The sequence below is a fragment of the Sminthopsis crassicaudata genome, chromosome 3 (genome assembly GCF_048593235.1).
Source record: "Sminthopsis crassicaudata isolate SCR6 chromosome 3, ASM4859323v1, whole genome shotgun sequence".
In the NCBI taxonomy this organism is placed as follows: domain Eukaryota; kingdom Metazoa; phylum Chordata; class Mammalia; order Dasyuromorphia; family Dasyuridae; genus Sminthopsis; species Sminthopsis crassicaudata.
In genome coordinates, this window is record NC_133619.1 from 293,814,079 (window position 1) to 293,831,156 (window position 17,078).

The 17,078-nt window shown below is 34.2% G+C and overlaps 1 protein-coding gene across 4 annotated transcripts in view; it reads right to left on the bottom strand.

Annotated features, from left to right (window-relative positions):
* The window catches only part of PDK3 (pyruvate dehydrogenase kinase 3), a 97,661-nt gene that overhangs the window by 4,121 nt on the left and 76,462 nt on the right, over positions 1-17,078 (bottom strand). For all 4 annotated transcript variants that reach the window (XM_074300902.1, XM_074300900.1, XM_074300901.1 and 1 more), the window contains 4 exons: positions 12,507-12,583; positions 8,377-8,478; positions 6,910-7,020; positions 457-570 (listed from right to left, as the gene is read on the bottom strand). In XM_074300902.1, the coding sequence (XP_074157003.1) occupies positions 457-570; positions 6,910-7,020; positions 8,377-8,478; positions 12,507-12,583 (404 nt within the window). The remainder of the gene's footprint in view (positions 1-456; positions 571-6,909; positions 7,021-8,376; positions 8,479-12,506; positions 12,584-17,078) is intronic.

Genomic DNA, 17,078 nt, shown 5'->3' on the forward strand with positions numbered 1-17,078 from the left:
GGAAGTGAGGAGGGAAAACATTCATGTAAATACACAGAAAAAGGAGACTGCAAGTAGGCAAGCATGGCTGGACAGCAGAGAGAATGGAAAGAAGTAATGTATGAGAAGGCCAGAATTATGGGCACAAGATGAAAAATATAGAAATGTGTTTAAAAATATTATACACATATACGAGAAAGGAGGGAGGAAAAAAGGAAAGAGGGAGGGACAGAGGAAGAAAGACGTACATTCAATGTATCGGGTTCACTACTGTAAGGCAGTTATTGTTATCATCATCATTTTCTAGCTGAGAAAACTAAGGTAGATCGCAGGTAAATGACTTGCTCACTGCTCTATCTACTGTACCACCTATCTACCCATATCATTATAATTTTCACAGCTCTAAATAAATTACAATGTAAAAACATTAATGTTAAAACATCTAAACATTCTTGAAAAGCCATTTAAATGAAATACCTTCAAATAAATTACAGCATCAGTACCCACTCCTTCCATTGAATAGAGTTTTAGGTCTCCTTGAAAGTATCTGGCATAAAGACGGGAGATGGGTAAGCCATAGCCAAATCCAGCCTAGAAAAAGAAAGTCCAGCACAGTAAGAGAAAAGAACAGGCATTATCATTAGAAAACCAAAACCAAACAAACAAAAGCATTAAAATGAATTTCAGATTAAAATTTAACATTGCTTAATAAATACAACATATATACTAGAATTATTCATCTGCCAAAAAGTTTTGCTTATGTTCAACTTTCACAGTGTATATATTTTAAAATAATAGCTTTTTATTTTCAAAACATAGTTTTCAATATTTACCCTTGCTAAACCTTATGTTCCAATTTTTTTCTCCCTCCCTTCTCCTAGACAGCAAGTAATCCAACACATGTTAAACATGTGCAATTCTTCTATACATATTTCCATATTTACCATGCTCTACCAGAAAAAAAAGGAGGAAAAAATGAAAAAGAAAACAAAAAGCAAGCAAAAAACAGCAAAAAAGGTGAAAATGCTACATTGTGATCCACATTCAGTGCCCACAGTCCTCTTTCATTGGAATTGGCCTGAATCACTTTCAAAATGTATTTTACAATAGCTATAATATGGAAGTTACAGATGGTCCCCAGCATTGTCTAAGTTCTTTCTGACCATCCAAAAAGGCTTGAAGTGCTAACAGGATAAAAGTATACTTTTCAAGGTTTTATCAACAGATTTCCCTATCCTTTTAAGCCATGAAAACTATAGTTAATAACATAACAGTAAAAGATTTCCCATCCACTAACAATAAGGCCTCAGTGATGAAAAGAGAACAATTTCCAGAATGGTTACTTCCTGAAATTCTGAGAAAGCTCCAATATCCTGATTTCTTTGTTCAAAGATCATCACAAAAGTTCATCACCTAGAATTTTTATTCATAATTGTCTCTTTTTTTAAGAGACAGGGATAAGGAAATTCCATTCATCCCAAAAAGTTTTCTTGGACTATAAGCAGACTGTCAACAACTGTCAGTCAGTAAACCTTTATTAAGTACCTACTATTTGCCAAGTACTGTGCTATTAGGCTAAGATTCTTAACAGAGAGATGCTAGATTCAAGGTGCAAAATAAGACACATTTTAAGATAAGACAAATATGGGAATTTATTTTGCTGGACTATGTACATATTACCAAGGTCATCTTTTTCAAAAGATGCAAGGAGAAATGATAAGATTATTCACACTCTACTATCCTCTCTGCCTCTCCCCCACCCCAAAATATGAAAGAAAGAAAAAGAAAAGAGGATCACATTGAGGCTTTTTTTTTTTTTTCCTGAGGCAATTGGGGGTTAAGTGACCTGCCCAGGGTCACACAGGGAGGAAGTGTAAAGTGTCTTAAGATCAGATTTGAACTCAGGTTCTCCTGACTTCAGGGCTGGTGCACTCTCCATTGAAACATTTTTAAAAATACACAGACAAGAGAATGAAGGCCAGAAATAGGAAAAACAGGGAAAGTTGCAAGTTGAATATAACTCTTCTGAAAATTAAAGCCTTAAAGAGTTGTCCAGAACAGTAAGAAGTTGAGGAGCTTGCTCAGATTCATACATGTTATCATATATGCTGTAAGAAAGGCTTCAATTCAGCTTTTCCTGGCTTTGGGGATCATTCTGATCCTATCATATCAATAGATGCATTAATAATCTTTCAGCAAAATACATTCTTTTATGTTAAAAAATCATAAAGCAAGGGAATAAAAAGGACTTTTCCTTAATATAGGAAATAGTAGCTATCAAAAACAGAGCTTAGAATAATCTAATCTTTAATGGGAAAATACCAGAAGTCTTTCTAAGGGGTAAATTGAGACTGGTTACTATTACTATGGCATAATTCTAGAAATAGTAACTCGTGTACACACACACACAAAATCAGGAAATAAGTATAGGTAAAACTCAAACAAAATGATTGTTTTTCACAGACTGTAATGTTCTCTTGTCTCCAGAAACTGCCGATCACTCTCTGGGAGGAGATCTGCTGTCTCAACTCAATCTCTCGGGCAGATTCTTCTTCCTGTAGAGCCACCAACTCTGGCCTAAAGTAGACTCCTCCTCCTCCAGAGTGCTGCCCTCTTTTATCCTCTCAGAGAATGGGCGTGGGATAATGCAAGGGCTTGTGGGAAAATTACTTCTACCAATCAACTTGCTCCTTTTAAACATTAAGCTCCTCCCCAGAAGTTCAAAGGGGTAAAACTCCCCTTAAAGGGCGGAACCAAAAGGTGTGGACTAGAGAATTGTTAAGTACCGACAGCACTTAGTAAGAACCTAATATCTCATTAGCACTTAATAAGAACCTAATAACAGATGATATTAAAGTTTACTTAGAGAACAACAGAGGAAATAAAATAAACACATATCACTGGCATTTTTGCATATTACCAAGAAAAACCAGCAGAATGTGAGAGAAAAAGAAATTCTATGCAGTTACTATAAAATATTATATATTATATATATATATATATATATATATATATATATATATATATATATATATATGTGTGTGTGTGTGTGTGTGTGTGTGTGTGTGTGTGTGTGTGTATGTATATATAGCTGCATGTTTACTAAAACAAATATAGGAATTATATGAATATAATATAAATATAAATATGAATATAAAATGATCTTTATAGAAACAAACTAAAAAAACAGAAAGGAATTACTGATTCTTGTTTAAGCCATGGTAATACTAGAAATGAAAAAAAAATTAATTTCCAGATTCAATGCTATACTAAGCCAAAAGATTGTTTTACAGAATTAGACAAAATTTTCTCAAGACTCTTCTCAAGAGAAATAAGGAAATAATGTAGGAAATAAGATGGCCATGAACTCAAACTACTGCAAAGCCATAATTATTTTTTAAAATTTGGTACCATTTAAAAAAAATAGCAGAGCTGATCAATGAAACAGATTAAATAAATAAAATACAGAAGCAACTGAACACAATACTGCAATGTTAAATAAGTCACCAAACAAAAGATAGATGAAATGGACAGTTGTGATTACATCAAACTGAAAGGTTTTTGTTCAAACAAAAGCAATGCAATTAGAACTGAAAGGGAAAAAACTATCTGGGGAAAAAAAATCTTGGCTACGAAGATGTATCTAAAACATAAAAATATTTATGTACAAATACATGCCTTGTGTATAAAACATATAAGATATATATGCACATGTATACATATTAAGTAGAAATGAGTTATTCCTCAATCAATAATGGTCATAGCATATGAACAAGCAATTCTTAAAAGAAAAAATTCAAGCCATCAAGAACCATAAGAAAATCACTAATAAGAGAAAGAAACATTTTAAAAACTAGCTAAGATTTAAACATCACTTTATGGTTTGCAAAGCACTTTACATATGTTTTCTCCATAGTTCTAACTTAACAGGATGTGTTGAGGATCTATTACTATCCCCACTTTATAGATAAGAAGATTGACATACAGAATGACACAGCTAGAAAAAGGTTGAAGCATAATCTGAATTCATCTGTTCCCAACTCCAAATTCAGCACTCTTTCCAAAATGATACCTAGCTAGATTATATTTAGGTTGGCAAAGATGACCAAACAAAAAGAAGATGATCCATTGTTGGAGGAAATCAATGTAGGAGGACAACAGAAAATGTACACATTAATGTAACTTAATGATGGAGGTGTGAAATGAGTCAACTATTGTCAAAAGAATTTTGGAATCATATATCCCCCAAAATAACAACATTCTAAAAGTGGAAAAAAAACCTCTGAGACTTTAACAACACCCAATATTAAGATGAATAAATGATAATGAAGCACACTTCCCATCTCTTGGCTGAAGGTGCAGAATGAGATATACATTTTTAAACAGAGCCAATACAAAACACCCAGTTGTTTCATATACTTATGAATAAACTTATTATATCATGACCCAATTTGAGAAGACTAATACTTCAATAGCATCTACAAAACCTACAGGTAGTAGTCTTACTTATGCTATTTTTTCTGGCTAGAGCCATAATGCTTCAGATGATTCAGTTGGGATTAAAAACAATTCTTGGGGCAGCTAGGTGGCGCAGTGGATAGAGCACCAGCCTTGAATTCAGGTGGACCTGAGTTCAAATCTGATCTCAGACACTTAATACTTCCTAGCTGTGTGACCCTGGGCAAGTCACTTAACCCCAGCCTCAGAGGGAAAAAAAAATTCTTTTCCATTTTCACTTATGTCTTATTTCCTTTTGACTCTCTTAAGTCTCCATAAAACTGTAATTTGCATCTCTTTAACAATGGGACTCAAGATAGCTGCCAGAATGGACTATTTGTTGCCTTCATTTTTTCTCTCCAGATGCTATCTATTGTTAAGTCACCAATATCCCTAATAGTATAAATCTAAAAGAATATATCCAACTTTGTATATAATATCGAAGGAAAAAGTTGCTTGCAATAGTCATGATGAAGACATATGTATACATGTTTATAAGGAACATAAATCACAAATATAAAGTGGATATGTAAAGTCATGGTAATTTTTTTTTTTTTTTTTTTTTTTTTTTTTTTTTTTTTTGCTGAGGCAATTGGGGTTAAGTGACTTGCTCAGGACCACACAGCTAAGAAGTGCTAAGTGTCTGAGGCCAGATTTGAATTCAGGTCCTATTGACTTCAGGGCTGGTGCTCCATCCACTGTGCCACCTAGTTGTCCCAAGAAATGGTTATCTTAAGGATATAGGGATTAAGGATGAAATTTCATGTAGTTTAGCCCACCATATCCAAACCAACCCAGAGAGCTGAGAATCAATCTACTAGGAATATTATGAAAGTAGGAATTTATTTCAATGTCAACTTCCCAACACTACAAAAATTTCTTGGGAATCAGTAATAATAATTTTTTTTTCTTTCACCAATCAAACATATTTATTAAGTGCCTATTCCCTAGCATTGTGCTAGGCAGTAGGGATGCCAAGAAAAAGTGAAGAAAACAAATTCTGTTATTGAGGAGAATACATTTTATTAGAGAAGACAATAAATACATATAAAAGCATATAAGAATAAGCATATAAGAATAAATTCATATATGAGTCTGTTTAGGAAGATCTAACATGTTCATCCATTAACATGGGGGATGGCAGGATGGCAAGAAAGCCAGTTTAGCTCAACTGCTGACTATGAAGAGAAGTAATATATAAAATATATATAAAGTGGGTCTAAACAGGAAAAGGAACTGAAAAGCCATCTTCTTAGGCTCATAACTTCACAAGAAAAAAATGAGATCATGTGCTGAAAACTTTTTTTCATCCCATACAACTCAGATGTCTTCCTCTATTATCTCCTCTTTCACCCATATCTCAAAACAAAACCCTTTACATGCACAAGTCTTTCCCCTCCATTACATTTTCTCTAGCAGATTGCTCCTTTTGTTTTCTCTAATTCTTAATCTCTCCCTATCTCCTGGTGACCTCCCTCACAGCCCACAAAAGTCTTTGGCCTTCCAAATATCTAACCTACATTCACTAGATCCACCAACACATCCCACTGCTACTTATCATATTCCTCTCCTTCAAAGTTATATTTTTTAAAAAGTAATTCATAAGCTTAGTGCTTCCATTCTAAATTTCCCACAATAGTTTCTGACTTCATTATTCAACTGAAACTTGGTCTCCTTTCTCAGGCGCCTCTGTAGCCCGGCACTCCCAAGCACTACACTTCTACTCTCTCTGGGTCCCTTCCTACTTAATCTCCTTTTCTAGATCTTTCTATAGGTCAAGTACACTGAATCCCTCCACCTCCCCCCAACCCCACAACGGAAGGTAATAGCCTATTTTCTTCTCCCTATATAATGTTTTGTTTAACTTACTCATTGGCTCCAAGCAGAGCATTCCAAGATCTATATATCCAATTCTAAACTTTTGTCTTAATCTCAGGTGTCATTATTAGTTGCCTCTTAAGACATCCTGAACTTATACTGCAAATATCTCAAGCTTAGTAAGTTTGAGCTATTTTTTTTTTATGTTATTATGTTTGGACCTCATTATGCTTTCCTCCAAATTTTCCCCTATTGATTCAGAGCTTCTCTACTACTGCCTACGACACCAGTATCTTCCCAGTCACCTAGGCTCACCTTCATGTTATCTTTCATTCTTTACTTTCACTCACGCCACATAACAATTTGTCATCAAGTCTTGTCATTTCTACCTTCAAAATATCTCTTTTGTGTACACTTCTTTCCACTCACCCATACTGTTTCAAGCCCTCATTGGACTTCATGTCTGGACTACTGCAATAGCCCTCTGGTTGGTTTGCCTGTCTAAAGGCACATTTACATTTTTTTTTAAAGTGAAAATAAAAATGAAAAGGTTATTTTTTTTTTAAAGAAAGAATTAAACCAAAGATTTACATTAAGAATCTCATTTAATCTTACCAGAGGTGCTGCTCTTGTTGGTTCAAGGCTAGGTCTAGGAGCAGTTGAATACATATAGTTAAATAGACGGTCTATTTTTCGCAGTGGAACGCCACCACCTTGGTCACTTATCTACAACATAAAAATTAGACTCTTCTTTAAAGTAACATATACAAATATTAAGTTAACTATAGAAAATAATCACAGAAAACTCTACAGGTATGCATAAGCTTTGAGTACTGTAAATATACTAGTAAAATGCTAACTTTATGAATATCACAAAATTTCTACCCACATGTGATTTCTAGTTTTAAAAAATTTCTTTTAAATTTTAAATTAAAAAAAGTAAACCGGATTGAAGTCTGGCAGAATCTGGGCTTAGATTAACATTTCACACCATACACCAAGATTATGCTCCAAAAGTTAAAATGACAAATATTTAAAAAGTTACATCATAGGTAAATTAGAGGAACAAAGGAAAAAAAAAAATCATCTTTCAGATCTATGGAGAAGGGAAAAGAAGACTGCAAATTAGCAATAATGAAGAAAAATGTAAATTAAATCACCCCTGAGGTTTTATATTATATTCATTAGTTGGTAGAGTTTACAAAAAGAAAAAAAGAAAAATGACAAAAGCTAGAGGAACTGTCAGAAAATAAGTGTATTAATAAACTACTAGTTAAACTATAAACTGATCCAGTCATTCAGGAAAGTAATCTTGAATTTAGAAAGAGAAGTTATTAGAAGGTAAATACCGTGTAATTCAGTGATCTCACTATTCACACTTCAAAGAAGTGTAAATCCTGTCTGTACAAAGACCTGTATATTTTTTCTTTATGTTGTGGCAAAAAGAAATCTCTAGAAACTAAGGGGGTTTCCATCAAGTGGGGAATGGCTGAACAACCAATGGCATATGAATGTAAAGGAATAATATGATGCCATAAGAAATGATGAGGAAGACGGTTTCAGAAAAGCTTGGGAAGACTTGTTATGAACTGATGCACACTGAAGCAAAAACATGAGCTTTGACTTGTTATGAACTGATGCACACTGAAGCAAAAACATAAGCTTTATATATGTGTGTGTGTGTGTATATATATATATATATATATATATATATATATATATAACACAACAACATTGTAAAAGCAAACAATTTTGAAAAACTTAAGTCTTGATCAACACAACAATTAGTCCCATGACTAGAGAGGACCAATAATGAAGACTGCTATCCACCTCTTGTCAGATATTTGATTCACTCTATGTGACAAGAAGTCATAAAGATTAAGACCCACATTTGTGGACATAGCTAAAAGGAGAACTTTTTTTGAATGATTATTTATATTAATTACAAGGTGTTTTTTTTCCTTTTTTTGAGGAAAGGGTGCAATAAGAGATAGGAGATAAAAATTTAAAAAGAATTAAAATTTAAAATTAATTTAAAATTTCTGAATGACATAAAAGTGAAAACACCACTAAGACAGTTACCTTAATGGATAAATCTTCTTTGCCCAATGTTACTAATGTTTTAATAGATGGGTAACCTTCTTTTTTGTCTTCAAAAAGTTCTACTGTTGCTCTCATTGAGTTCTAAAATTTAAGGAAAAAAAAAAAAAAAGGCTTTTGTTACATTCTCCCCCACCCCTTTCATAAAGCTACATACAATTATCTCTCTTCCTTGAGATACAAATAGCCAAGCCAATTTTTTTAAATTAAAAATTTAAATAATTTTTTTCAAAAATTAAAACTATAAAGAAAATAATTTATTTCATTCCCTTGCCTAATTTAATTTGCACAAACCATTTCTTAGATGAGAGGGGAATTTTTCTCCATTAAAAAAAAAAAGGCATAAAGAAATAGCCTGATTGGAAGTCAAGAAAACCTGAGTTTATATTCTACCTCTGACATATATTGAGTATGTACCACTGGACTATGGCTCAGTTTCCACAACTATAAAAGAGGGATAATAACAGCATCCTAGTTTCCAGGACTCTTGTGAAGAGTAAATGGTCTATTTATAAAGGGCTCAGCACAGTGCCTGATTACATAAAGTCTTTTTTTCCCCTCTTTTCCCTTCCCGAGTAGGACACTCAGTACCCTAGGCAACCTGCTAAGAAATTAATTTGCAGAATAAATACTGATCTGCTAATCTCCCTAGGTGCACGGAATTTCTTTGGGGGTCAGAAGTGGGGAGTAAATTCTACATCAAAGAAATCATAGACCTGAATCTCCTCCCTACACACATCCCCCCCCCCAAGCAATTAGTTGAACTTATTTTAATAACAAAGATTTTCCCTCTATTCAAATTATTTTTTACTTTGTTCACCATTAAAGTCCCACTACATAGACGTGCTCCAAGGCTTATAAAGGCTATCCTTTTATTGTTCTAGTTCAGTTGGGTCTGACTCTGTGGCTCCATTTGGGATTTTCTTGCCAAAGATGCTGGAGTGGTTTTCCTTTTCTCCAGCTCATTTTTACAGATAAGGAAACTGGCAAACAAAGTTAAGTGAGTCGCCCAGGGTCACACAACTAATAACTAACTCCAGGCCCAGCAATGTACACTATGGTGTCACCAAGCTGCCCTCATCCCTCAGTATTCCATCCATTTCTATCTACATCTTTCTTCTTCAAATTACCTTGAATCTTTTTTGTCTGTCTGCCTGCCTGCCTGCTTGTCTGCTACTCTGTCTCTCCCAGGTATATGGTCTTTGTATTCCCATGGGAATGTGTTGTTCAGTCACTTCAGGCATGTCTGACTTTTGGGGACCTCATTTTTGGGGTTTTCTTGGCAATCCTTCTCCAGATCATTTTACAAATGAGGAACTAAGACAAACAGGATAAAGTGCCAGGGTCAGATAATTTATAAGTATCTTTAGTCAGATTTGAACTAAGGAAGATAAGTCTTCCTGACTCCAGGCTTGACACTTTATCCACTGTACCCCTTATCCACTGTACCACTGGCTGCCCCTTAGAAAAGCTTAGGATAGGCAACTATCAAAAGGTAAAAGGGGCTATGGTTTCTACCACTGGAGGTAGTATCCACATTGTTGAAATCAAATATTCCTTAGGTATTGAAATATATTCCCATAACCCATGAAAAAAGCGCTGGGTTTGGTGTTAAAAGACCTAACTGCATTTTCTATCTTTGTGACTGAATAGCTGTTAAATTTTCTGAAACAATTTCTCCAAATATAAAATGAATATTAAACTCAAAAAAATTTGGGAAAAACTAAATTATATATAACATTAATAGTATCTCTGTTTTACATTTTATTTTCATTTACTTTGTTAAATATTTTTCAATTAGATTTTAATCTGGTTTCAGCCACACCTAGAATGAAGTAAGCTATATATTTGACATCTCTGACTAAAGGACATGTCTCCTATATGAATCTGTGATTTAAAAATTTGTTTTCTTTCTCATATTTATTTAAAACTTTATTCTTTAGAACAGAGTCCAGGGAAGTTGTGGCTGTGTGATTAACCAATGGAAAGTTAAGAGACAGATCACCTCCACTAGACACAGATTAGGACTTAACACAACCATATCCATCCTGAACTTCTAGTATTCTTTTACTCTAACTCCATCTTCTGGCAAGCTCCCAAACTCTTTCCTTCTGAGCCTAAGGTAAAGGCCTCAAGGCTTTAAGGTACCCACAACTGAATCTAGGCAGGTATCATTTGGAAATTCTGTCCCAGGGCCTCATTTCTTGACAATGGCAGGTGTCCTTGGAAGATGGGCTCTGTGTTCAGGGGCAGTGACTGATAAAAAACATCTTCTTTCTTTTCATTCTGGATAAGATTCATGAAGACTGAGGAAACATGAAAAGACTGTAGCTTATACTGCAGAAATCTTTACATGATTTTTCTTCCCCAAGCTACTCTCTTCCAAATCTCTCTTTTACTGTTGTGACATCACCAACCATCCAGTCATCCAGGTTATCATAGTCTTCTGTCATCTCTAACTCCTCACTTTCCCTCATAACCAATCAGTTTCCAAATCTTGTTTTCCTACCTCCACATCTCTCAAATCTATTTCCTTTCTACTCATAGTCATCACTCTAGTTCAGTTCTTCCTCACATTCTACCTGGACTATTCTTTTAAAAGTTTTTTAATTGATCTCCTTCAATCTGTTCTTCAAACAATTGCTAAGTGATTTTCCTAAAACAAGTATATGATCATGTCATGCATTTACTCGTACACTCCCTATTAAGCTGCCTTATTTAACTCTTGTATCAAATATTATTTCATGTTTATCCCATCTTTTTTATCTTCTAATTTCTGTATAAGTTGTATAGTGTATATAATTTACAAACAACTAAATATTCAGATACTGGAGATATAACTTCAAAATATTTTTTTATGGAGTATATAAGATAAAAAAAGTATAGGAACTCTCATTCTAGAGGAACTTTTTAGAGGCTGAAATGTTCGTGTGAAATATGAAAGAGAGAGAGGGGGGAAAGGAAGGAGGAGAGAGAGGGAGGGAGAAGAAAGGTGAGGGATAGAGAAAGGGGAAAAGGGAAAGGGAGAGGGGGAGAGGAGGAGAGGGCACCTTTCCTCTAGACAGCTTGAGAGGGAAGAAAAGATTCACCTTTCTTCTAAAAAATAATTACATTGCTGTGAAAAAGTAAAAGAAATATCAGGTAAAAACTGTAAACCTGAGACAGGCATACCTATTAAAGAGAAAGTTCATAATTTAATGCCTACATCTCTACCTTAAAAAGTTTTAATAACTAATGCTATAATTTTTGAATGTTTGTGATCTTAAGTGCACAATTAATGCTCCATAAATGCAACAGATAAAGACTATGAAAATGTAGGGGGTAGCTAATTGGAGCAGTGGATAGAGTACAACCGCTAAAGTCAGGAGGACCTGAGTTCAAATCTGGTCTCAGACACTTAAAATTTCCTAGCTGTGTGACCCTGGGTAAGTCACTTAATCCCAATTGCTTTGGGGGGAGGGGGAGAAGACTATGAAAATTTAGATCAAAATGTCTTCTGCTTGTGAAACTGCCTCTATAAATCCAATGACTACATTTTTTGTTGTAAATTTACTCACTTATTACTAGAAGTGAAACCAAAAGAGATCAATCACAACTTAATCAACAAAGGGAACAATTTAATAGAAGTACTAAAGATTCTTCTCTTTTCCCCTCCATCTCCTTTATATTTTCTCCATACCTTAGCTGCATGAAAATCGATTTGATTGATTTAGGTATGTAAAAGACCTAAAGTGCATTACAGGAATAATAGCAATATTTGGAAAATATAAGATATTAATATATTTGTGATGTTTACCATCCTTTCAGAGAACTTGTATATCCAAATTAATTTATGAATAATTAACATCAACATGAATAGGATTTAAAATTCACTAAATTGAAAATATTTACAGGTCAATGTATACCACTACTCACAAAAAATATACTGTATACAACAACTCTGAATTGTACAGTATAAAATGCATGATAAAAGATATAGAAGGACATCAAAATAGAACTTTTTAAATAATTTTGTCCAAGGCTTATTCTTATGCTAATCTAATGAATATGTTTATAGACCAATCAAAGTAATTTAAGATGAAGATATTTCAATATTCTTAGATTTCACTTACCTTGAACAATTCAAACAGCATGTGAAACAGATGTGAGGGCACATAAACTACCTGAATAGGCTTGTTGGGAGCTTTTGCTGAAAACAAACAAAAATAAATCTTTGTTGAAATTTTGACAAAAGTATGAAAAGACACAAAAACCTTTATGTTGTGTGTATATAATGCTTGTCTAAGAGGTAGAAAGAAAGCATAAACAGTGGATAAAGGGGTAATCCAAGCCTCAAGAAAATTCCCTATTAAATAATTATGTGATCCTAGCTAAATCACTTAATCTGACAGTACCCTAATAATTTCTCTAAGAATAAATTACAATTCCAATAACCTCCAAATTGGTTTTTCTGGTCTCTTCCTACTAGTCCACCCTCTCCTTAGTAAAGTGGTTTTCCTTAAGCACACATGTGATCCTGTCAGTCTTCTCTCCAATAAACTTCAGAGGCTCCTAATTGTTTTTAGGATAAAATACTAAATCCTCTGTTTAGCCCCAACCTTGCTTTTTCAACCATGGGATATTATGTCAGCTCCCACACTATAGTCTTGTCCAACATCAGTCTGACATATAACTTTCCTTCTTCCATCTCAGTGCCTTTGTTCTGGCAGTCCCAAAGAGGAATGTGCTCCTTCCTCATCACATCCTGAGAATTCTCCTTTCCTTCAGAACATAGTTCAAGAACCATCTTCTACATTAAGCCTTTCTTGATCTCCGGAACTGCTACTGCTTTCCCTATGCTGTATATTTTTACACATACTCCTTGTTTCTCCTGTTAGAATGTAAGATTCTTAAGAATAAGGATTATTTCATTCTTGTATTTTTTATTTCTATTAACACCTGGCAATAGTGGGTATTTAATATATGCTTATATATTTAAATCTGTATATGTAAAAGGAGTTTCTATAATTGGAGTTCCAAACATCAATGAAATCACATGTATGGATTCTTACTTCTATTTCCAACAAAAAAAGATTTAAGCTGTATAACTAAGCATTTTTACTAGAACTCCAGAGGCTCTACTTCTCATTGTGCTATAAAGTCAGCTAATAGGGACTTCATGAAAAAACAAATCATAGATTATAACAATATAAACCACATCTACCTATCCTATAGTAAACTCTCAACCTTACAACAATTAATCACAATACACAATATCAAACATAATTAGCAATGGTGTTAAGGACCATGCCTAAGTGAAAGGGCAGGTCAATTCTGGGGAGCCTCCACAGCTGTGAATAATAACACTTGAAGGAGTTGCAAAGCAGCCTTTGTGGATAGGGAATGAAATAAATTAGATAGAGGGATATCATCATCATCTGCTCACGTGCAGAAATCCATTCTACTGATCTGAGTCAGACCTCCAGCAGCCACTGGCATGTATCACAACATATGGTGCCTAAATGCGGGGCATGAGAAGCAGCAGTGCTCTAGAGCTGTTCATGAGTAGGATCCTCTCAGAGTTCCTTCAGAAACCCACAGGGAATAAAGAATGAAGGGTCCTGGTAAGACTTTTGTAGTCGGGGTAATTAAATGGGCCAACACATAAAAGGGCGGAGCCAGAGACTGATGAGAGCCTTCAATGCCTGTTGTGACTACAATCCTCTTCTCCACTGGAAAGTTTGCCTCCATGACATCTCACAAGATGAACACCTGCTACAGTATTTCGCCCTATAACCATCCAGAGGTTATAGTGCTGCTTGCATTCCTCAGTGTGCAGACTCAGATAACAACAAATTCACAAACTTACTGACTATGCTAGGAGAGAAAATATCTATAAAAAACAAGGATCAGGGAATTGTTAAGAATCATGCCTAGGTGAAAGGGCAGATTAATTCCCTGAGAACCTCTACAGCTGTGAATCATAACATCTGAAGGAATTGTAAGGCAGCCTTTGCTGGTCTGAGTTGGGTCCCCAGCAGCCCTTGGAAGGTGGCTCCCATATCGCAACACAATGGTTAGCTGGGTTACAAATTTTAGAAATTCAAAATCATGGAGAATTCACATATTACTATACTATTGACATATGAGTACATATAACTTACCTTAGGCTTCAAACATGCACAGGTAGATTACCAGGCTGTAGAAGGGGCTGTGAACACTTAAGCATACTCAGGTGAAAAGGAAAGAAGGCCCTCAGAACTAGACAGAATATCTTCTTTTTGAGTGAATAGAACACAATAATCTAAGGTACCAGCATAATTTATTCTCCAATCAGTCCACAAAAAATTGCAAATCTTTTCATCTTTTCTGAGACTATACCCAAGCCGTTTCCTATTTTCCCTTCAAATCTCTTAATTTATCTGAGCTTGGTTTCCTTCTTATAAAGAAGAGGCAATGATTCCTTTTTTATAGTAAGAATATGAAATTATTATTTCCATTTTGTTGGGAGGAAAAAAAGAAAGAAAAATGATTCCTTAATCGACACTAAGAAGGGCCTATCCAGGAACAAGAACCTCAAAGAAATGCTGTTTTAATTATTCAAACTACGACTAAACAACTCTCTTCTCCCTAAATTTCTCTGGTTGAGAATGCAAAAGCTACCTGAATGAAAACTACCTTTCATCCCTTCCTCATTCCTATTTCCTTCTCAGGCCCATTCTACTGTACCTTGTATTATGCTGGTAAATGTTTAAATGGGGAGACTAAAGTTTAATAAGTATTGACATTTTTAAAAAATCACTTTCTTAAGTCAAGATAATCAACAAAATGATTTAAATAAACCCATGATACAGCCTTTGCAAGTATAAATGCTCACAATGAAAATGTAAGAAAATGAAACAACTAGAAACCCTGAGAGAGTTTGTGGGTAATTAATAATCTATTTGTTAATTAGGTTAGTCAGTAATTTCTCTCAGTAACAAAAGGATGCCAAGGGAGGCCCTGAAATGCCTTAAATTCCTTATTACCTCTTCTTAGACTGCAAAAGCCTTCTAATTGCCTCCCTGTTTTTAGTCCCTGTCTTCTCCAATTCATCCTTTCTATAGTTTTCAAAAGATTTCTAAAGGGTGTGAACACAAACACTTTCCTATTTTAAATATTCAGAGATTGCCAATTGCTTCTACAACAAATTAACTTCAAATGTTTAGTTAAAACCTTGTGGCTGTGTATCTTTTCTTAATTTATTTCATACTGTTTCTACTCAATCACTTTCTAATCAGTTAAAGTGATCCGTTATTGGCTCTATACGATTTTCCATACTCTGACTGAGAGTTCCCCTAACTCACTATTCCTCAAGTTTAGACTTGTTCTCCCTTATCAACTCAACTACTTGAAATTCCTAGTTGCCTCTAAAGTCACCTTTGTGTAACCTAAAGTCACCATGAGGCTTTTCCTAATATTTCCTGTTGTCAGTGTTCTCACCAGTAAAATTATTTTTCATTTAATTTGCACTGAGTTATTCATATGTATCTTATGCCCCAGGAGAATTCTAAGTTCCTTAAGGCCAAAACCAAGTTAATGGACAAAACTTTGTACACCTAATGCCTGGTATGTGTGCCTTATATACAGGAATTGCCAAATAATTTTTAAAGTTATCTTGAATTGAATAAGGAAGCCCTAATAAGGCACTGTTAAGATAAGCTAAGAAGTAAAAGAAAACAAACATTTGATAAGAAACTAAATAAAGCAATCTGAGAGAAAAGGGAGGGCATAAGTATTTATATAGCACTTATCATGTACCAATCACTATACTAAATGCTTTTTACCAAGAGTATGTTATTTGATCTTTGTGACAACTCTATGAAATAAATACTATTACTATTACCATTTTACAGATGAAGAAATTGAGGAAGACTGAGTGACTTTCCCAGGATCATACACCTAGTAAAATGTCTGAGACTGGCTTTGGATTCAGATCTTTCTGTCTCAAGGCCTAGTACCCTACAAAAGCTGGGATGTCCTTACAAATGATTTTGCAAGAATGTCAAGAATTACCTTTTGGAAGAAAAACAAATAAACAAAGTGATGGGGATATATGATTCCAAGAAAAGAGAGGTAAAGACCAAAAGGCAGCATCTTATGCTGATCTTATGTCCAGGAAGACCCAGATTCAAGTTCTCTCTCTGACATGCTAGTGGGTCACTCCAGGTGAGCCACTTAACTTTTAGTACTTAGGCAACTCCCTAACACTGTCAAAGAAGGTGTCTACCTTTATGATGAAAGAATGCTATCTACTTCCAGAGAAAGAACTAAATGCAGAGTGAAGCATACTTTTTAAAGCTTTATTTTTCTTGAGGGCTTTTTTTGGTTTGTTTTCTTTCATAACTTGGCTAGTAAGGAAAAATATTTTGTATGACTATGTGTATAAACTGTTTCAAATTGCTTTCTGCCTGTAGGAAGGAAGGGGAGAGATGATTTGGAACTCAAAATTTTTAAAAATTGTCAAAAATTATTATTACATATAATTGGGGATAAAATATTAAAATATAAATATATTATATATTATATATATAAAAATATATATTATATATATTATATATTTAAAATTATATAAATATATATTATATATTTTTTAAATTGTCAAAAATTATTATTACATATAATTGGGGATAAAATATTAAAATATAAATATATTTATATTTAAT